At 51.3% G+C, this 21,853-nt stretch overlaps 1 protein-coding gene across 1 annotated transcript in view; it reads left to right on the top strand.

The window, feature by feature from the left end:
- Positions 1-15,949: 15,949 nt before the first annotated feature.
- Positions 15,950-21,853, top strand: part of MSI1 (musashi RNA binding protein 1) — a 54,598-nt gene continuing 48,694 nt past the window's right edge. Inside the window, exons 1-4 of the mRNA XM_084819739.1 lie at positions 15,950-16,114; positions 16,626-16,666; positions 17,244-17,325; positions 17,474-17,558. Coding sequence (XP_084675865.1) covers positions 16,056-16,114; positions 16,626-16,666; positions 17,244-17,325; positions 17,474-17,558 — 267 coding nt within the window. The 5' untranslated portion in view covers positions 15,950-16,055. The remainder of the gene's footprint in view (positions 16,115-16,625; positions 16,667-17,243; positions 17,326-17,473; positions 17,559-21,853) is intronic.

Here is a 21,853-nt window from a genome sequence, read left to right as displayed (position 1 = left end):
AGTGTGTGAAGGTTAGCATGGGACAGAGAAACACTAAGCAGCAAATATCTATTGATTGAGCTGTTGTAACAGGCATGGGAGGAAGAGCCAATAAAAAGTTGGCAATCCTTCTTACAACAACTCCATAAACCAGGCTGGTATTATTGTCCCCATATTATGGAGAGTTTCCATTTCGCTGTTAGAATACTAACAGTTCTTTGGGCACATCTACACTACAAATGTAGATCCATTTTATATTTCACTACTTTCTCCAAAGACTCCAGGGAATTGTAGTTTGGTGATGCTGCTACCAATTCTCTGAAACCCTTATCTTCTGTCAGAGACTTCTTGCTCCCTGTGGAGATGGGATGACTATTAACAAATCTAAGTTTGATGTAGATATGCTGCTCATGTTTACATAAGGCGGGGGTGGGGAAGCTGCGGCCCTCCTGATTATGTCCAACTACAACCCCCATCATCCTTGACCACTGGCCATGCTGGCTGAGGCTAATGGGAATTGGAGTCCAACAACATCTGGGGGGCTGCAGTTTTCCCCACCCTGCAATAGTGTGTTGAGTAGGGCTGCAGCCTTCAATCAGGTAAACTGGTTAGATAACATGATTAAAACGCTTTTTTATAGCCCTCCTTCCAATTAGTTGGGAAACACTTTAAAAATGTTATTTTTAGTATAAATTCTTCTTAAAACTGCAGCTGACAGGAGGCATTTTAGGCAGCAGTGGCACAAGATGTCCCGCCACCTGAGGCACGGCTGTGTGCTGCCTCGCCTCTCTCTGCTGCTGCCGCCTGCCTGCTCACCATTATTACCCCCCCACCACTGCCCCAGAATGAGAGATTGGGTAGGCAGCCTCTCCGGAGAGCTGTCCAAGCCCAAGTGCTGCACTTCGAGGGGTCTTTCCTCAAAGGGAGGCCTTGTGAAGTGGCCCTGGGGACTTTGAGGACCCCTCAAGACACAGCGCTCTGTCTCCAGAGAGCCCGACTACCTCTTTGAGGACTTTCCCAAAGCGAGAGATCGGGTGGTCAGCCTCTCCTTGGAGCAGGCCCCCATCTTACCCTGGCAGAGTATTTAGAGTGGCAGATGGGGGTGGGCTGCTCCAAGGAGCCCTGCAGGCCACTCTCCCACTATGGCATTTGCTGCAGCAGGTGAGCAAGGCCAGGGCGGTGGCGGTGGCAGGGCTCTTAGGGTCTCTCCCGGCAAAGGAGTGCAATCTGCGCCCCCTCCTGATCTGCCGCCTGAGCAGGGAATTCACCTTGCCTCGGGGGGGGGGGGCTGATCTTAGAAGGGCCCCTGCTACTCTCTAACGCAGGACAGAATCCCTCTTCTAGGATGGTGCCATGCTACAACATCTGCATCTGCCATCTAGAGACAAAGCATGTTTCCCCACTTCAGGATTAGTGTTTATGCAAATTCCCACCGCCAGGGATGATGGGGTTGTGGTCCAACACATCTGGAGGGAACCAGTTTGGGGAGGGCTGCCTAAGACCTCCAGTGAGTTCATGTCTGAAGTGAGATGTCAATGTGCGGGCACGTGTGCGTGTGTGTTTCCTGCTTCATCACTCATGCTCTTATTCACTATGCTAAACTAGCTCTTGCTCTTCACTACCACCGCTAAGCACATTGCTCCTGTGCGTCCAGCTTTGACATTCTTAAACTTAAGGGCACTTGCAAGGCAGGTATGTAGCCCTGCAATGAGAACTCACACCCATGTGCCATGAAACAAGAGAACCCGTTTTTAGCCTGCAAGCTGTTATAGAGGAGTTCAGACACTCTGGCCGTTGCACAGTGTATTTTCACTGACATTACCCTGACACAGTGGCTCAAGAATGGCTCAAGAATCCATTTTGTTCCGGAAAAGGCAGCAAAGCTAGATGCTTGAAAGGTTTCCAGGAACAAGAAGAATGCCCCAGATGGTTGTGGCAGGGTCAGAATATATAATTGTCTGTGCACATCCTCCATTGCTTAAATTAAAAGGAGCTGCTCCCATGGAAAGGCACAAACATGCCAGTACTTACCTGACTACTAAGTCAGTGCCCAGCTGGCTAACTCACAAAGGTAAACTGCTGAGTCTAGGGCCATGGCAGGAAATATGGCCTGATCCTCCCGTTTTTGGGTGGGTGGGGTACAGTTTGAACCACATATATTTGCTGCGATTTGATATATACAGCTTATCCAAAGATACAAGTTAATCAGAACTTTGTTGATTACAATAATTAATAAAAGGTGCCTAATTTTTTGAAAGTCTGGATAGATTTTATCTTTCTGTCCAATAACAATGTATAACTAGTGATTTTATTCATAAGCATGAGATTCCATACCTTCTGTTTCCCTTGATGGAGAGAAGGAATATTAGCTGTTTTCCAGGCTTTTGCCAACATAAGCATATGTTACCATTGCAATATAGTCTTTTGCTACCTGACCCTTACTATATCACAAAAGTATTGTTTTAGGGGTTAGTTGTAATTCAGGCATCCTTAACACATTTAATTATCACCTTCTAATATTCTTTCATATTTATAATAGCTGCCTTGACTGCCATTTTTCTTGGTAGATAGGTGGGGTACAAATCAAACAATATGGGTAAATGTGCCCCTTCCTCTTCTAAAACCACAGCAGTTTGAAGCATTCTGGATATTTTAACCGGAGTGAGGTGCCACATATAAATAATTTAACAGAATGTTTCCTTAGAGTTGACATCTAACACAAATCTAGCAGAATTATTACAAACATATTTCCATTGGTCATCCATTACAATTTGGTCATCCATTACATTGGTCATCCATTGTTATTGCAAACATCCATTTCCATTGGTCATCTGATACAATTGTATTTAATTCCCTTTCCCACCATTATACCATTAAGATTTCATATATTTTAAGGCAATAAGCCTTTTTGTGCCCGGGAAAGTAATACTTTTTCAAATGGAGTGTAAGCTCTAGGCCATCTTGTTGTGTTCTGAGCTCCTTATCTGAAAAAAAACCCCACAGGAGATGTAACTACAATTTTGGGGGTGCCAGTTGAGTTTAAGAGGATATAGCCCCCTGAGAAATAAAACCTTTAAGGGTGCAATCCTATGCATGTTTAGGCAGGAACAAGTCCTACAACTCCCACCATTCCCCAGCCAGTCATGCTGTCTGGGGAATGCTAGGAGTCGCATGACTTTTTTCGGTCTAAACATGCATACTATTATGTCTTAAATGTATTAATGTCTCCTCCAAACCAAACAGCAATTTGCTCTGCAAACTAAAACTGTTGAGAGCTGGAGCCAAGGGAGAGATTCCTGGTGCCAAAGAATGCCTGCACTTTCCCCAAATTTTATCTGTAGATTAGCAGGAAATATGGCACAGTCCTGAAGCATTTCCACCCACCAGACAGATCAGCAGCACTACCTGGGCACCCCTCGTGATACGTCTTGCTTTGCATACCTCTACACCCCCATCTTCCATAGCATAGCAGTGTAGAGCCTGCTAGCTTCAACTCAGTCAAGTTGCCAGGAGCCTCCCCGAGGTTCCTTCTCAGTCCTCAGAATTCAAGTTTTGTTCTGTCCCATCTTGGGTCCAGCCTCAGAGCCACTGAATCCCGTGTGCCCTTTGTACTCAAGCCTATTATTGCCCTTGAGTTTGGGCACCTGCTATTCTTTCATTTTGCCTGGGCACCCAACACATTTGTGAGTTTTAGCTCAGCTCAGAGATTAACTTGGGAGTTTGCTTGGTCTCCAAGATAGTTCCTTGTGATCCTTTCCTACCACTATCCTTCTCTGCTCTGGTACCACTTTTCCAGGCCCAGAATCCCCCATTCCTTTTCTTGAACCACGTTGATGCCTTGTTTGTTCTAAAGAGAGATCTGTTTTGCCTTGTACACCCACAGAGAAAGCTTGACACCCTGGTTCCATATATGAAGCAGTGTAACTGTCGGCTCCCAACATCCGTTCTTGCTGCCTTGCAGGGGGACATGCAGCCACCGCATGAGTTGTTGGTTCAGAGTCCAGTGACAGTGGTCAAGCAAGAAATGTAGAACAGAAATGTAGAACATTAGCAAAGGCCTTGAGCTAAGCACAACCATTTAGCCACCTTTTAAAACTTTTTGGGTAACTTCTTAGCTAGACCTCCTCCCCTCCCCTCCTTTCCCCAAGCCTCATTGCCTCTCTCTGTGTTTGCTGTTTTCCTCAATGTGGTCATGGTCGAAGGAGAAGCCCCATTTTAAGGCTCTCTGTTTTAACAACTATTTTTGTGCAAAACTGTGGTGGCTTTGGGGTCTCTAATATCCAATTGGTCACCCCATCATGGCCCATCCAAAGGCCTTTCTTTTAGATGTTTACTGAAAATGTGGTACATCCCGTTATCAATAATCTGGTTGAGGCATTTTCCCCATTTTGAATTGTAACCAAAACCTGGAGGCCTGTGGGTAGTCTAGGCCCATCATATCTTTCCTATGACAATGGAGTTAAAGGAGTACTGAAGGAGGACAAGGAGATCACAGAGAAGCTGAATGAATTCTTTTTGTCCATCTTCACTGCAGAAGATATAGGACAGATACCTTCCTGATGTTTTCAGGAAGGGAGTCTGAGGAACTGAAGCAAATAGTGGTGACAAAAGATGAAATTCTCAACCTTATTGATAAGTTGAAAGCAAATAAATAACCGGGCCCAGATAGTATCCATCCTAGAGTTCTCAAAGAACTCAGATATGAAGTTGCTGATCTTCTAACCAAAATATGCAACATGTCCCTAGGATCGGCCTCTATACCAGAGGACTGGAAGATGGCCAATGTAACACCAATTTTCAAAAAGGGATCCAGGGGGGATCCGGGAAATCACAGGCTTAACGTCTGTTCCAGGTAAATTGGTTGAAGGCATTATTAAAGATCAAATTAGTAAGCATATAGAAGGACAAGCCCTGCTGACAAAGAATCAACATGGCTTCTGCAAAGGTAAGTCCTGTCTCCCTAACCTTTTAGAGTTATTTGAGAGTGTCAGTAAACATGTAAACTGGGGTGATCTGATAGACATTCTTTACTTGGCCTTCCAAAAGGCTTTTGACAACGTCCCTCACCAAAGACTCCTGAGCAAACTTAGCAGTCATGGAATAAGAGGAGAGGTCCTCTTATGGATCAGTAACTGGTTAAAGAACAGAAAGCAGGGAGGAGGAATAAATGGCAAATTCTCCCAATGGAGGGAGGTAAACAGTGGGGTCCCACAGGGATCTGTATTAGGACCAATGCTTTTGAACTTGTTCATAAATGATCCGGAATTAGGAGTGAGCAGTGAAGTGGCCAAGTTTGCGGAAGACACCAAATTATTTGGGGTGGTTAAAACAAAAAGGGATTGTGAAGAGCTCCAGAAGGATCTCTCCAAACTGGGAGAATGGGCATCTAAATGGCAAATGCGGTTCAGTGTAAGCGAGTGTAAAGTGATGCACGTTGGGGCAAAAAATCCCAACTTCAAGAATAGCCTGATGGGATCTGAGCTAGTGGTGGCCGACCAGGAAAGAGATCTTGGGGTTGTGGAGGACAGCTCAGTGAAGATGTCAACCCAGTGTGCAGCGACTCTAAAAAAAGGCAAACTCCATGTTAGGCATAATTAGAAAAGGGACTGAGAATAAAACTGCCAAAATCATACTGCCCCTATACAAATCCATGGTGCGACCACACTTGGAATACTGTGTACAGTTCTGGTCACCACACCTAAAAAAAGATATTGTAGAGCTGGAAAAAGTGCAGAAAAGGGCAACTAAAATGATCAAAGAGCTGGAGCATCTCCCCTCTGAGAGCAGGTTACAACAGCTGGGGTTGCTTAGCTTGGAAAAAAGGAGGGTAAGGGGAGACATGGTGGAGCAAAAACAACAGTATGCATGGTGTGGAGAAAGTGGATAGGGAGACATTTTTCTCCCTCTCTCAAAATACTAGAATGTGGGGTCCTCCCATGAAGCTGATTGGTGGGCGATTCAGGACAAATAAAAGGAAGTACTTCACACAGCGCATAGTTAAACTATGGAATTCACTACCACAGGATGTAGCGATGGCCACCAATTTGGCTGGCTTTAAAAGGGGGTTGGACAAATTCCTGGAGGAAAAGGCTATCAGTGGCAACTAGTCCTGATGGCTATGTGCTACCTCCAGTACCAGAGGCAGTGAGCCTCTGTACACCAGTTGCTGGGGAACATGGGCAGGAGGGTGCTGTTGCACTCATGCCCTACTTGGGGTTCCCAGTCGACAGCTGGTTGGCCACTGTGTGAACAGAATGCTGGACTAGATGGACCCTTGGTCTGATCCAGCAGGGCTCCTCTTATGTTCTTATGATTATCTGTGACCAACCAGGAAACAAGGTCCTTTGTGTTCCCCTTGCTCTGAAGCGAGGTAATTGTAACTGGTTCAGCCCTATGTCATTTCCTTTCCTCCTTCCCCATGGCCTACCATTTTCACTGCCAGTGCTTGAGCTCCCCCTTGGCATAGAGTTTCCCAACCCCAGCCTACTTTTTGATTGGAGGACTCAGTTGCAAAATTTGGAGAAATGCACATTCTGAAGGATAATTGAATTTTACTTTGTGTATTTATTCAAAAGCACAAAATAAAAATTTCCAATGAATTTCTCCCCCCATCCCAAGTGTACGGGCAGTAAAGAACAAAGAAGAGGAAAGGTAAGTTGTTGGCAATCACATGCTTCCTTATTTCTGCTGAACAGATTCCACGCCCTTCCCAATCCTGTCCAGCTCCTGTGTATTTGAAGAACATTTTGCTGGACGTGTCTCCTGCTCCTGTTAAGGGACTCAGAATGGCTGCCTCCTTGTACTTGCACACACTGGACTATTCTGCGCAGAAAGTACCCCTTTAAACTGGAATTACGTGGCGCACAGGACGACCTAGTGGCTGGCAGCACTAAATCATGGACACAGATGCCATGAGGGCCATTTCTGTGATCTCCAGAGCAACCTAAGAAAACATCCGCGAAACAGATGGGGATTAAGCAGACTATAGAAGATCCCTTCAGTCTTGGCTGGGTCACGTTGGCCAGGAGAGATGTGTTTCTCCGCCTGAAGAGTGGGTGGAACTTGGCACTCCTATCAGGACACAGCCTGCTGTGCAAGAGCTTGTGTCTTCACACCAGCACTGACTCTGGTTGTATCATCTAACAGAAACTAGAGGGACAGGTCTGGCCCGGCCCATTACAACACTACCTTGCAGTGGACTGGAAGCTGAGGCAGGGGGCTGACCAAACAGGACGGGTTTTGAAGAACATGTCGCTCACATGCAAAGGCGGACAGCAGAGTCACAAACTCAGGAGGTGACCTTAGGCAAGACCCTTGCTCTCTCTCTCAGCCTCAGACCTGTCTGCCCATCTGCAGTGTGGGGCCCATGATATTGACCTACCTTACAAGGTTGTTGTAAGGCCAGCTTGGGGGTGCTGGGAGTTGTAGTCCAACACATCAAGAGGGCACCAGGTTGGGAAAGGCTGTTGTAAACATTTCAACAAGGTATGGTGTGTAGAATACTTAGAACTAAAGTGGCAAGTATGATAGAATAGCACGAATGGTTCTTGTTCGCATCTGGTCACCCTAGAATAAGAAAGCCTTTTACTGTGGGTGAAGAGAGTCTGTTTGTAAATAAAGCGATGAGTGGCAAGAGATGACACCTCTGAAGTCAACATTCAGACAAGGTAAACTTTGAAGTAAACTTATCTCCGTGACTTCTCTGTTTCATTTAGCTTCCTCTCTGAATTAGTGTTGCCCGTTATTTTCCACCAGGACTCCTATGGCTTTAAATGCTAAATGCCAGCTGAATATCTCATGCAGCTGAGGAGCTGAGAGAAAAAAAAAAACTTGGCAACATTTCTGCTAAAGGCACAGAAGTTTGATCTGCAGAAAACAGGAGGAGAACCTTTTCACAGCATGGAGATAACATTGTCATCCACAAAATAAATGCAGCTTAGTACCCTCCAGATGTTTGGGATGACAACTCCCATCCCCTCCAGCCAGCATGGCTGACAGTCAAGGATGATGGGAGTTGTAGTCCCAAACGTCTGGCAAGACCAGGTTGGCGAAGGCTGTGCTAATGTCTGCAGACAGAGCTACTGGCAAAGTCACAACTTCAAGGGCCAGTTCAAAAGTTGGCCATCTTGTGTGTGCTTCCCACCCTCATCCTCCTAGTCTGTCTGCCTGCCTGCCTTTCTTTCTGCTTAGAAGGAGAGAGCTCAAGAGGCCCAGGTCTTTGGGGTGCACATGCATGTGTTCATATCTCTTTAAGGATTGCCTCATTGCACCAAGCCCCATCTCCTCCCCCACCTGAGAACCAATTAAAACTCAATGAATTCAAGTGGGGGCTTTTGTGCCTCCTGTGTGCTGGGCTGACAAAGGCTTCTCCAGGCCGGAATAAAAGCTGTTATTCACCAGACTGGCTTGTTCCCATTCAAATCCCTGCCACTCCAGCCTCGCTTTCTTGCTCGCTCTCCTCTGAGTTCCCAGGCCAGCCTTCTTGCATCAGTGAAGCCCCCTGCTCTGAGTTTCCCGCACCAAATGGCAATACACAAGCTTGGGAGTTGGCCAGACGTGTCAGGCCCAGCAGGCAGGAGATCCAAAGGCCGCTGCTGAAAGCTGGTGTACAAAATCGATCACGAAGAGATGGGGCTCTAGCCATGTTGGGCTCCCAGCTGGGGAATGGAGCTCTGTGTGCTGCAGCAGAATGGACTCCAGGGCATCAGCCTGCAGGTGGCGGTGGGTGGTGGGTGCTGTTTTTAAACTCTTCCCCATGCAAAACACCTAAACATCCCTGCAAATTCAAACAAACAATTGCACTGGCTGGGGAATCCTGGGAGTTGCAGTCCAACACGTCTGGAGTGCACCAGGTTGGGGAAAGGTGGACATAAGGGTTCTAAGGCCTGCCCCCTCTCTGCTGTGCCCATCTTCTCCTTATGAGAGAAGTTTGTTTGTTTTCAGTGTAGGGGAGCATCAAAGAAAAGGTGACCCCTTATCTCCAGTCTGAAGTGGTGCAGTCCATTCTACCTGTGCAATGTTTTTCCACCTCTTTCCCATGTAAGCTTCTTGGGGCAGAGGCCTGTATTTTTGACCGTTGCCCTGTCAAGTGCCACGTGTGTTAATCCTGATCTTGCTTTCACTTTGGTACCAAATCAAAACGTTCCTTTTTGCTCAGCGATTTTAATTTTTAAAATTGATTCATCCATTTTTAGCAGTCTGCTGCTTGAATATTTTTTATGTCTCTTATCTTGTAATCTTGTTATCATTGTTATTATATTGCATTTGACTTTTTATAGTGTTATGTACAGCACCCTGGAGTCCCTTGTGGGTGAAGCGATTTATACATTAAAATAAATAAATAAATAAATAAATAAATAAAATCAATCATAACATGATTTCTGCTGCATTCTGCTCCCAGCCTCAGTTCCTCAGCTGGGTGGAGAGGCCACGCTGCAGGCATTCTCATGTCTGCATTGTTGCAGTCATCGTGGGACCGCACAAAGAACTGGGGGACTAATTTGGTGACTCTGTTGGGAAACTCCCATTTCCCCTCTTGCTGATTAACCATCCCCTGGGGAATTCACCTATGCGGGCCTTATTGAGATGCCAGAACAGAATAATTTACTTTAGCAGGGCTTGTGCAGGAGAACTTGGCTGGGGATGATGTGAACTGCAGTCCAACGTGTCTGGAAGGTTGGGGAGGGTTGGTCTGCTGTGACTGGAGCCACTCTCCAGGGGCTCTGGCATAAGCAGAGGGGTGTTTTGGGGTTGTGCTGCTCCCAGAGATCCTTTTAGCTGGAGGTATTACAGATCAAACATGGGACAGTGGTTCTGCAACACACACTCTTCCTGAGCGATGGGCTCAGCAATTGAGTCAGATGGACTGTTGAGCCGGTTCCGGGTGGCGACCCTTCTGTGCTTAACTAGGGCTGACTCTACCTGCTCCCCCGTCTCAGGCCTGTAGTGGCTGGTTCTGTATTTGGAGGAAACAGAAGCGAACTTTGTACTTGGGCACTTCCACCGTCCAAGCTGTGGCCTCCTCCGCCTCGCCCTGCTGCCCCTCATGGAAGACGTTGACCTTTGCCTCCAGTGTGTTTCCTGGGGCGGGCGGGGGGGGTCCTGTTTCTCATCAGTGAAATGAATCTGATGCCCTCAATCCCTTCCGTGCAGGGAAAATGGTTCCATCTTGCCACAAATGCCATTTGCTAGGAGGAGAGTTCCAGGTCTGACCTAAGACAAAATTACGCCTGACCCCAAGAGGCTGCGGAGGCCCCTCCAGCTCAGGGGCACAGCCGTGGCTGGCTGGGATACTGCGGAGCTCGCTTCCTAATTAGCTAGTAACCAAATCGGATGCCGCCATGGCCAGCATTCCTGGCCTCAAAGCTAGAAAGAGCTGGATCAAACAGACAAGGAGGGAAACTTTTTTCTAGTGCTGGTTGGTGGTTTGCCTGTTATCAAGGTGCTGAATCAGGCCTAGATGCCACTGACGTTTTGGTGCCTGAGGCAGAAAATCCAATAGCACCTTCTCCCTTCCACTGATAAACATGGGAGATGCGGAAAAGTTTAGTTGATTGGGATGTGTGGATGTACAATTATAATTAGCAGGACAGAGAGTTAAGTACACACTTGTCTATTTCCCAAAGCTATATTGGTTCTGGTGCGTTAGTGTCAGAGGCTCCAAAAAACAACATATTGAAGATGGCCGTTTCTTAACAAGTGACAGACATGCAATGCCTTCATTAGGACCAACAGAAATATCATTAAGCTGTGAGCAAACTTTGGAGTTCAATAGAACTAGCATCTTAGCCTGAAGAAGTGTTCTGGTGAACCCAAACATTTGGCTGCCATGTCGTGATTCTCCAGTTGGTCCTAATCAAGACACTACATGGATGTTGTTTTTGGGCAGCGACCTGTTATCGTTAACAACGTATGGCAGTGGCTTCCGATTACAAAAATGGAATTTATCTTACACTTCCTTCAATATATGAGCTGGGAAAGGTTCAGAAAAGGAGAACCAAAATGTTAAAGGGGCTAGAGCAACTCCTATGAGAAAGATTACAGTGCTCAGGGCTGTTTAGCTTAGAAAAAAAAGGTGGATACGGGGAGATATGATAGAGGTGTACAAAATTATGCATGGTGTGGAGAAAGTGGAGGGACGTTTCTCTCCCTCTCTTATAATACTAGGACTCAATGGGGTCCTCCAATGAAACTGAACAGTGGGAGATTCAGAAAAGACAAAAGTCCTTCTTCACACAGCGCATAGTTCAGCTGTGGAAACAGAAAGCTGGATTTAGAAAAGCCTTTGGTCTAATCCAGCATGGCTCTTCTTACATTCTTGCTGGAAAAAAGGCGCCTATTAAAAAGGTTCTTGTGATAGGCAATTTAATCCAGGGACAGTCAACCTTTTTGGGCCTGCAGGCACATCTGACATTTTTAAAGAGTGTCCTGGCCACCACCACAAGTTGCCCTGGAGGTAATTGTCAGTGCCCCCGCTGTCTCACTTTTCATCCCCTACTCTGGATTCTTACTTTATCCGTCTATTAAGAAGCAGATAATTAATCAGCTAAAGTTTGTAATCTGTCCTGAGGCTTTAGAAGTGTCTTGAGAGTGAGGGGTGAGAAGATGCCATGATCCCATCCAGAGGTGCTCTTAGGAGCCTACGGGCAGCATGAGCTGGCGCTGCAGCCTCACCCCTGGACAAGGCAGACAATGCTATAGGATGCCTCCGGGGAGCACGATCCTCCTTTCTCCAGTGCAGCCTTCAACTGAAGGCAGCCTTCAGCCATGCTGGCTGGGAATGATAGGAGTTGCAGTCCAACACATCTGGAGGGCACCAGTTTGGGGAAGGCTGGTGCAGGTGGTGCTTTGTTCCTTTTGAGCCAGCTCAGGACATTCTGGAAAGCAAGAGAGTAACATGCTCAGGGAGCCATTTCCAAACGGAGGCAGGATGGCAATGCCCCTTCTGTCCAAGGATCCGCTCTCCTCAGGACAGCACTGGGTGTCTGCCTTGATTAGGAGATGAAGACTGATCTGCCAGGTGGTTGGTAAAAATGAAATACCTTGGCAAAGCCTTGAGGGAGCAGGGCTGCCTGAGCCGCTTAAAGAGATTTGGGGCATGTATTTCTGTCCTAGCATCTGGACTGGGTCTTAGTCGGTCAGCTGGCCCTATGGCCACTGGCAGCTCCCTTTGGAAAGGACTTCCAGGGCTGGCTCTTCCACGAGGCCGGCCTTAGGCTGAGGGTTTGGGGCACTCACGAAAGGGCAGCCAATTGTGGAGGGTTTCGTTTATCACTCTATTTTTACCACTGTCAGGAGGAGGGCACCCTTTGGATTTCCTGCCCCAGGCACCGAAACGTCTGGGGTCATCTCTGTGGACTTCTTTTCTGTCCCACCGACTGGGTGCACCTGACAGGTGAGGCAGGAAAAAATGAAGGTGTAGCCAGAGGCACCAACTTAGCAGAGGCTTTGGTGCTCCAAGCACCAGCGGCACTCCCACTCCGCACCAATGTACACTGATGAGCCCTTCAGCGCTGGCCACATTCTGCTGATCTTTCCTGCAAAATCCATATGCACAGAGCTGACGCAGATCAGCGGCTCCTGAGGGAGGAACTGGGAAGTTCAGGTCTTGTCTCAGTCACAAACTCTCCAGGTGTCTGTTTCCCCTCAGCACCCATCCCACCCCCAATCTGCAATATAGGGACAATAATACTAACCTACCTTACAGGATTGTTGTAAATTTTACCAAGGCAACATACATGAAATCCTCTGAATACCCTCAAGAGCTATGTAAATGTTAAGTATTATTGCTTTGACACAACAGAATTATCCTTCTACAGAGGATAATTATTATTTTCAAAAGAACCCCAGAAAATAAAGATCACTTAACTCGATTCAACCTCTGATATGTTTGTTTGCTCAAGAGGTGAACTGGAGGTTGAAGAGAGTGAACAGTGTGTTAACAACTCTTGGCAAGATCAGAGGCTCTGGATTAACTTCTCTTTCATGCCCAGATAAGTGATCATGTGTAAATAGTTTCCAAGTTGTTCTCTCTAGCAGGTGGAGTTCAGAGTTCCCCTGCAGAAGCACATAGCCCAATGAAGGACCCCCGATAGCCAGCCGAGGACGGACCAGGGCCAGCCCAAGCCATTTGGCTTCCTGAGGCAGGGGCGGTTGTGCCGCTGGCAGCCACAACTCTCTCCGTCTCGCTGAACTGCTGGCATGGCGGAGAAGCTGCCCCGAGCCTCACAACACTTAGCGAGACCCTGTGGAACTTCGCCAAGCCCGCGGCCAAGCATCGCAAGACTGAGCAAGCCCCATGTCAGGCCTCTCGCCATGACACCCAGCACCAGTCCGTGGGCAACTTCCGTCTGGTCAAGTATTCCTGTCGCTGTCCCAGCCAGATGCTGGCAGCAGTGGAGCGCCTGGCTGGGCAGCAGCCACTGGCCCCTCGCTGCTCCGCTTCAGTCGGGAGCAAGCAACCCGCTGCGCTCCGCAGCCAGGCTGGCACGGCGCCAGCAGCAGGGTCCCGAGCAGCTCTGGAGCGGTGCTCCGTGGGCTGGCACGGCGCCAGTCTGGTCCTGGACCACCTGGCCAGGCACCTGTTGCTGCAGCGGGAGCAGCTGGCCGGGGGCGCACTTGTCCCTGCAGCGCGAGTCAAGTGGCAGGGGAGGGGCCCCCCTCCCGCCCCACTGCCTGAGGCGTGGCCCAGCGGCTGGCCCCGAGGGAGATCAACTTCTGTAAACCGCCCAGAGGGCTTCGGCTCTGGGGCAGCATAGAAATGTGACAGATAATAAACAGTCCCTTGGGACTCTGTGCTTGTCTTGCCGGGAGGATATATGAGGAAACGTCAGGGCCTGCTCCAGCTGGACTGCCCCCTCCCCACACAGATATCGACTGCCCTGTGTGTAAGGAGCAAGAGAGACAGGGGCAGGCAAAAGGAACACGAGGGCCTGCCCCAGTTGGACTGTCCCCACACCCAGGGAAACAGGGCCATCCACCAGCCCTGCTGACAATCTGCTTAATTTCCCCCTCTTCCCTCCCCATCCCTTTCTCCCCGTGTGATGTGTCTTTTTTGCTGATTTGCTCCAAGTTGCTCTGGGAGCCTTTTTGGGTTGAGGAGTGGGATAAAAATTAATAAATACAAGAACCCTACTGGATTAGACCAAAGGGCCTCCTAGTCCAGCTTAAACACACTTTGCTTGAGCCCATGGCCTGGTACTCAAGAGGCCTGTGATTACTGGACCTGAAGGAGGTTCTGGAATGGCTGCGACAGCCTTCCCCAACCTGGTGCTCTCCAAGTAGCTTGGACCTCAACACCCATCATCCCAGCCAGCATGGCCATTCTGGCTGGGCTAGTGGGAGTTGTACTCCAACACATCTGGAGGGCGCCTGGTTGGGGAAGGCTGGCCTGCTCCCTACCGATGGTCTGTTAGCACAGGGCAACAGCCCTGGAACAATGAACTCTCAATAATGAAACAGCCCTGCCCCCCCCCCCCCCCGGGGCGAGGCACGGCAGAGAAATGGGTTTTGAGAACTCCTGAGGAATCAGTTTGCTGCAGAGTCTTTGAAGTCCTGTGTAGATTCTGAAATACGGGAAAAGCCAGGACACCTGTTATCTGAGGAACGTCTGACACCAAATCCTGAGGAAGTCTGCTGGTCCCAGCAAAACTTCCCTCAGCATTCCTTAGATGCTTGGATTGGGGACGAGCCTCAACATTTACTTCAGAATTCAGTGGAGGTAAAACCCAGCGACCACCTTATGGGTTTCTAGAGGGGCGGCCCTGCTAGGCCGCGATGTTCCTCTACGCCAGTATAGCGGCTTCGCGGGGGGAACCTGCCCGGACCCCGCCTGTCGTCTGAACCGGCAGAACGCGGACTCTGCACCACGCGATCGATCCGCAAGTGTCTCAAGGCGGCGAAACGTGGCAAAAGGAGCTTTATTCATCCGTCCATCCATCCATCCATCCCACTCCCGCGTCTCGCGCCACGGACTGTCCGTTGCAAGGCGGGCCTGGGAAGGCCACCGCTCCGCGCCCGGCCCCGGCGCGCCTCCCCTCAACAGCTCCCCTCCGCGGCGGCCAACTCCGGGGCTCGCGCCGGAGAGCAGGCCCCGCGGGGCCGCTTCGTGGGCCGCGCAAGCGGGACGAGGCTGCGAGGGGCGCTCTGCAGTGTGGGGCGGGGCGGGGCGCGAAGGGGCCCGGCGCGCCGGCCGCCCGCTGTTGGGCCCGGGCCCCTTCGTGCCCTCCGGCACCGCTGCCGGCCCGCCATGTCACATGCTGAGGACTGCTGCCGGCTGGATGGGCTTTAACCCCTTCGGTGCGGGCTCCCCCCGCCGCCCCGGTTCCAGCAGGCAGCAGTGATGAAGAGCCAGGTGGGCCCGGCGAGAGGAGGGAGGTCCCCCTCCCGGCACCCTTGACCGACCATGGAGGCCTCCTTCAGCAGGTAGAGAACAAAGCGGGGAAGGGCGAGCGGCGAAGCGCTGCCGAGCCCCCCGCCGGGGCCACCTCTGGCGCCCCCCTCCAGCCGGTGGGCCCGACCCGCAGCAGGCCCAGCCCAGCCCCGCTCGCGCTGCCTCCGGCCCGCCGTTCTAAGAGGCGGCGGCAGCCCCCGAGGCGCGGCAGGGACCCCCGCGCAAGGCTCCCTCCACGCCGGCAGCCTTTGTTTCCCGGCGCGCCGAGGGAGCAGAGCTTCCTCCCACGGCTGGTCATCGAGCCGGGGTGGGGGCCGCCTCGGCAGGGCTCGCGTCGCCCCGCCGGCGGGAGGGGGACGCAGAGAGCGAGCGAGCGAGCGAGGGCCGGCCGGCGAGCCCTGCGCGCCCTAAGCGCACGGCCGCATCGCGCCCCGGTGCGTCCCCGCCGCCACCCTGGGCGCGCTCGCCGGCGGGCCGGCTTTTATGCTCACGCCAGCTCCCCGCCTGCCGGGGGTGGGAGGAGCCGGGCAGGTTGTCCCCGCCGGGCCCAGCCCTCCCTTCCCCTCCCCGCCCGGCTGAGAGGGGTCGGGGGAGGGGGCAGCATGGCCTGGCCGTCCGGCCCCTTTTCCAACGCTCAGCTGCCCCGGGAGTGTGGCGCTGCTCCTCGCAGGGAGAAGAGGTCCGAATGGAGACAGAAGCCAGCCAGCCCGGCCTCGCCTCCCCGGACTCCCCGCACGACCCCTGGTACTCGGCCCGGCCAGCCCCGGCCGCCCCCCGCCTTCCTCCGCGCTGGGAGCCGCCGGCAGCGTCCCCGCCTCCCCGCGATGCCCGGTAGCTCGTGGCCGGGCTGGCTCTGGCTTGGCCGGGCGCGGGGGGGGAGCCACCAACATGGCCGATCTCCGCGCCGCGCTCCTCGCCTCTCCAGGCATCGCTGCTGCCGGCAGCGCCTCCCCCTGCTCGCCGAGTCGGGCAGCCCGCCCCCGGGGCGCCCTGGCCCGCGTCTTCCGCCCCCGATCGGGCATCCCGGCGCCCCGGAGGCGTACGCGCCCGCCATGGGTGGGGGGAGCTCGGGGGACCCCGAGCGCCGCGGCGGCCCGAACCTCCCCCCGGCGCTGCGCCCCCGCGCCTGCCTCGCCTTTGATCGGGGCTCGCCCGCCCTTCGCTTCGGATCGATGGCGCGGACTTCATGGCTGCGATCCTTTTATGGCTCTGTGTTGTGATCTTAAGTGGGTGTTTTTGTTTCTCTCCTCGCTAGCAAAATGTTCATCGGAGGACTGAGCTGGCAAACTACTCAAGGTGAGCCGAGCGGGGGCCGGGCCGGGCCGCGGGGCGCTGTGTCCGGGTCTCGCCGAGCGGCACCTGCAGCCCAAACTTTCCCAACTCTTCCCCGCCCCTCCCCAAATTCCCCCTCCGGTGCGCCGAGCGGGGGGGGGGGGCTTCTCGGGCGCGCCTTTTCGCGGGAGGGGGCTTTTCAGCGAGACCGTCGCCGGCAACCCCCCCTCCCCTCCCCTCCCCTCCCCCTCCCGCTCATGTGGGTCTTTGTGATCCGCTCCGGGAAAGAGCCCGGCGCTTCCGACTTGTTCGCAGGCGGGGGGTGGGCTTGGGGGTCGGGTCATGTGTCTTCTCCGTGAGGCCGCTTTCCGCCCCCCCGCCCCCCACGTGCCCTGGCGGCAGGGAATGCTTCTGGATCTCCCCGGATCTTTGCCAGCAGAGGTCGAATCATCTTACTCCCCCCCCCCTACACACACACCGCCTTCCACCCTCTTTTCTTGGAGGTGGCAGGCAGGCAGGCAGGCAGGGAAGAGGGAGGCCTGGCTGTCGCCACCTGCATCGCCCGGGACTCACTGGTGACTTCCTTGCCTTGTGCTTGCAGAAGGCTTGCGGGAGTATTTCAGCCAGTTTGGAGAGGTGAAGGAGTGCCTGGTCATGAGGGACCCGCTGACAAAGCGATCCAGGTGAGATACCTCCTCCTCGTGCCCCTCCCAGCCGACCTGCAGCCTCCTTTCTAACCAACTCTTTCTCTTTCTCTCCCTTCCTCCCTCTCTCTCTCTCTCCCCCCCTGCTTCCTTCTCCCACCCCCTCCTGTCTCCTATCCTGGTGCAGGGGATTTGGTTTTGTCACATTCATGGACCAAGCTGGTGTGGACAAGGTTCTGGCCCAATCCAGACACGAGCTGGATTCTAAGACGGTGAGTCCACTTCTTCCATCTCAAGCCGTTTGCTTTGTTCGGGAAAGGTTTGGAGCATCTGTGGATTGTGGTGTTTCGTTTGCAGTTTGGGATCAGCAGCTATTGGCGAGGGAGAGAGGTATTGATCCATCCTGTCTGTTGGGTTTGAAACTGGCTGCTTCTTCAGTCTGCACAGGGTTACAAAGGATGGATGAGTTTCTCCATGTAGGAGTTGTGATTTTCAGAACTTCCTCTCGGTTGTCTTGGCAAAACAGCATCAGAGAGATATTGAACTGAGAAGTCTTGAGCTGAGGCAGGGGCTGAATGTACTGCTGGTGTATATTTTGGAGAAATATACACCAGCAAGTGGGGGGCTAGGTGCCTCTTCCACTCAGCCTGTGTTGTGCCTGGTGGCAGTGGCGCCTTTGCTGGATTCGAACCATCTTCTTGAAGGATGCCTGCCCTTTCTCTGAAGGTCAGGCCCATATATTTCTTAGTGAGTGTCCAGTTTTGTGGGGGAGGTTGATTTAGATCCTTCCTTGGATTTTCCACCTTTGGCTGGTCCCCACAAGCTGGATTTTGGAGCCTGAACTATGGGGGTCGTAGAACCTTTCCTAACTCACTTCTTAAAAGGAGCTTATTGGGACACAAGTCCGTGAGGAATGTTGCAGAGGTGACTCCAGTTCCTCTCCCTTCTGATCCAAGATGTTGGGAAGGAGATCCACCACAGAGGGAAAGTTGTACTGCATGTGCTCAGAGGCACACCATTCATATGTTCCACGGCTGTGCCTCTGGCATTATAAGTGGGTTCTTGGGGCTCAAATGAGGACTGGCTCTGAAGCTAATGGCTGTTGTGGTGATGAAGTTCTGACCATCTGCTTAGAACTGGGGATCCTTTGGATGGCCAACATGCATTTCCTGGGTTTGTTTCTCTCTAGAGTGCCTGTGTTGCCTCTTGATGGTCCATCAAGCCATCTGATGCAGCTTCACAACACAACACTTCACAAGGTGAAACTGGACATCTTGGATAGTAAGGGTGGCAACTTGGTGCTCTCCAAATCTTTTGGGCCACAACTCCCATAAGCCCAGCCAGCTTATGGGAGTTGTAGTCTAAAATGTCTGGAGGGCACCAAGTTATCTACCCCTGTAATGTATGCTAATGTATCCACATCTCTGAAAGTTTTGTGTCTGTCTGTACTTTCTCCTGCATCTCTTTGCCAGCATGGTTTACGGAGAAAGTTGAGGAGAAGGAGGAAAAGGTATTAAGCATATGCCAGTTTTCACCTGGAGGAGAGCCCCCAAATGCCCCCCTCGGAACTTCATAAGATACTTGTTTCTGACATCAGCAGCCATTACACCACGTGCCACTTAACCCCCAGGCCTGTTTGCATGTTTGGCTAGCAACATGCTTCATGCTTAGAAGTGGGGCAAAAATTGTGTTGCTTTAGCAGGTCTGGGAGCAAAGGAGCGGGAATGAGCAGGGTGACACAGAAGTGATCAACAATAGCCATTCCATTCACATTCCCACCCTGTTGTGGGTACTTGGTTGGCTAATAATGGGCAATTGAAGGTGATCCAACTGGTAGTCAGCGTGCCTTGGCTGGTCCCCCACCCATCCCAAATTTGATCTCGATTCGTGCCTCTGGGGACTACAGTGATTTGGGCTGGCCTCCTGTTGTTGTATTTCTTCCTCGGATCTGCGGATCTAAGCAGGGCAAGGCAGCCCAGAGCAAGGGCCCCTCCACAAAGAGACTGTGTTGGAGAAGGGATTTGAACCTGAGTGGACCTTGGTGGCCTGTGGCGCATCTTTTCTTGCTTTGCAACTCAGTGTTTGAGGTGGGGGGCGGTATGCGTGATGCCCTTATATTGAAGTGGGGAGTCCTCTGCTGTGGATACTTTTAGACATCTTTCCTGTGGTCAAAATCTTGGAATTGAGATACGGGGCTCAAGGTTAGAGCTGTGTGGAGGAAACAATGTGTTTTTCAAAAGTTGTTTTTCAGTGAACGAATTAAAAGTCCAAACAACAACCCGCCCAAAAGTTCTCTTGTGCAAGCCCCATAGAAAGAAATGGAACTACGTAGCACCCCTTCGTTTCAATGGGACTGATGCAAGAGAACTTCCTGGTGGCTGCTGAGACATCATGTGTCATTTAAGTTTGCTTCTGGTAAGCGTCTGTATCCAGGGTGAACAAAAGAAGCCAAAGGAACATCTTCCCTTGAGGGTGCCTGTGGTAGTTGCAATGGAAGCCATGTATCTGTTCTTGTGTTAGGTCTGTGGGTTGTTTCCTTTGATGTGCACATCATCCTCTGTCCTCATGAAACTTTTTCCAGGTTTGCTGGATGCAGGTGCCCTAGATTTTGTTGGAAGAAAACAAAATAAAAACTTTATCTTGAAAGTTACACGTTTTTTAAAACAAAAATAAACTCTATAGAATTCCCACTTAGTTCTTAAGACGTAGTATAGTTGCTGTGGCAACTTTGTACATCTGATGAAGTGGGGCCCACGGGAGAGAAGGCTATGAGAAATGCATTCGTTTTGAAGGTGCTGGAGGACTCTTGGTTGTTTCTGCTCCAAGGTACGTCAGGCTGAAGTCATAAGAACACTGAACTGGGAGTAGGTCTCACTGGGGTCAGTGAGACAAGCCTCTGAAGATGCAAGCCTGGGATGGGGTCGCGAGGCACCCCATTTGGAATGTGTGCAAGGAAGAGCTTTTCTAGGCGCCCCACCCCTCTAAACTAGTGCCTAATCAGCGACACCCATCATGGATCTCTCTGGGAGAGGGCCGTCTCCCTTTCTGAAAGAAGCAAGGGATGGATGTGTGCGCTGGCCCGCTTAATCCTTGGGGGCATTTTCGGGGACACCAGCAAGATTAAAGTTGTGGTTGCTGATCCCTGTTCTTCTCTGCCTCCTTGTCCAGTGTGCTCTTGCTCTTGTCCTTTAAAACTGTACCCTGGGCCTCCCCTGCGAGGCGGAGCGGGTGGGGGGAGGGGTTAAGTGAACGAGGGAGAACAGAAGGGGTCTCATGCTATACAGAACACGATGGGGGTTGGCCGGCTATTGAAATCCCCTGATGCGTCTGGCTGGCTGGGTGGAGGGGAGGAAGCTGGAAGTGTGGGGGCAGCTTCTGCACAGAAGAGCCCTCTTTTTCTTTGTTTGGAGCTTAAATCATTCCATCTTTCTTCCTTTTCCCCTGCCCCTGGGCCAGCCCAAGATGGTTTGGTGCCTGACATAGAAGATCTAAATGCCATCCCCCCAATATATACACATATACTTATTTAACGTGGGGCACAGTCTACTGAGATGTTCTCCTGTGCAAGTTCCATTGAAGTGAATGAGAACTGCAGACAAGCATAGCTGCTCCCGTTTGCTTCAGTGAGCCCCTGTTTGTATTTTCATATGCCACACTCTGCCACCTTTAATATCCCAGATCTCCCACCTCTGCTCCCTCTCTTTTATTTATTTGCATGAAAATTGGGTATGGCCTTTTAAAATGTATTTTGCTCATTATGGGGCCCAGTAGAAGCAGCTAAACAAAATGCCCATTAAATACTCAACAGGCTCACCTGAAAATGGCTCAAACCGGTTCCCAAGCTCCGGTTAAAGGCCCGTCTGATAAAGGTTGCAGTGCTGTGTGGAAATTCCTTTTGCATGTGATTGGTGGTGTTGCTCAGGACACACCAATGGAAGCTTGTGCAAGTGTATCCTGCATGCATTTGCCCAGACATTTCCCTGAAGAACCACCAGCCACATGCCAAAGTCATAGGTGCATTCAGCTGGTGTCACTTTGTCAGACATGTCCCAAGTAGCTCTCAGGCTGAGACTGGGGGGAGTCACCAGCCAGGGGGAAGGCAGTTCCACAAGAACGCGCTGGCCTTTTGCTACTTTGTGGGTTTTCTTGGGTCCAGAGTTTCCATCTTGCTTAAATGGAATGGTTTGGCTTCAGATTGTAAATATGAGGGGCCTATATCCCACTGCTGTTTTAATAATAGGCTTTTGCAAAACTTTGTGGGGAATAGAAGTATGCTGCAGAACGTCTCTCCTGTGCCTGCTTTTCTAATCCTTGTTGTCCTGTGTAGCTGGTGCAGACCTTGGGTCTCTCTGGCCCAGCCTTCCCCAACTTGGCACCCTCCAGATGTGTTGACCTGCATCTCCCAGCACAGCCCTTGGGCTTGCCTGGTGCTGCCTGCTCAGGCTGCCTATGGCTTTCCAGAGTTTCAGAGAGAGGAAGCCTGTCCCTTGAGCTGAGAGGTGAAGGCCCTTTTTAACTGGGCCTTCACTAGGTTGACAGCTCCTCTTGATGGGAGGGCCTCCTGATG

The sequence above is a fragment of the Heloderma suspectum genome, chromosome 13 (assembly GCF_057233095.1).
Source record: "Heloderma suspectum isolate Gila_16-S chromosome 13, 16-S_ref, whole genome shotgun sequence".
NCBI lineage: Eukaryota > Metazoa > Chordata > Lepidosauria > Squamata > Helodermatidae > Heloderma > Heloderma suspectum.
Note: the sequence above shows the minus strand (reverse complement) of the source record. Positions and strands in the feature narration are given on the sequence as shown.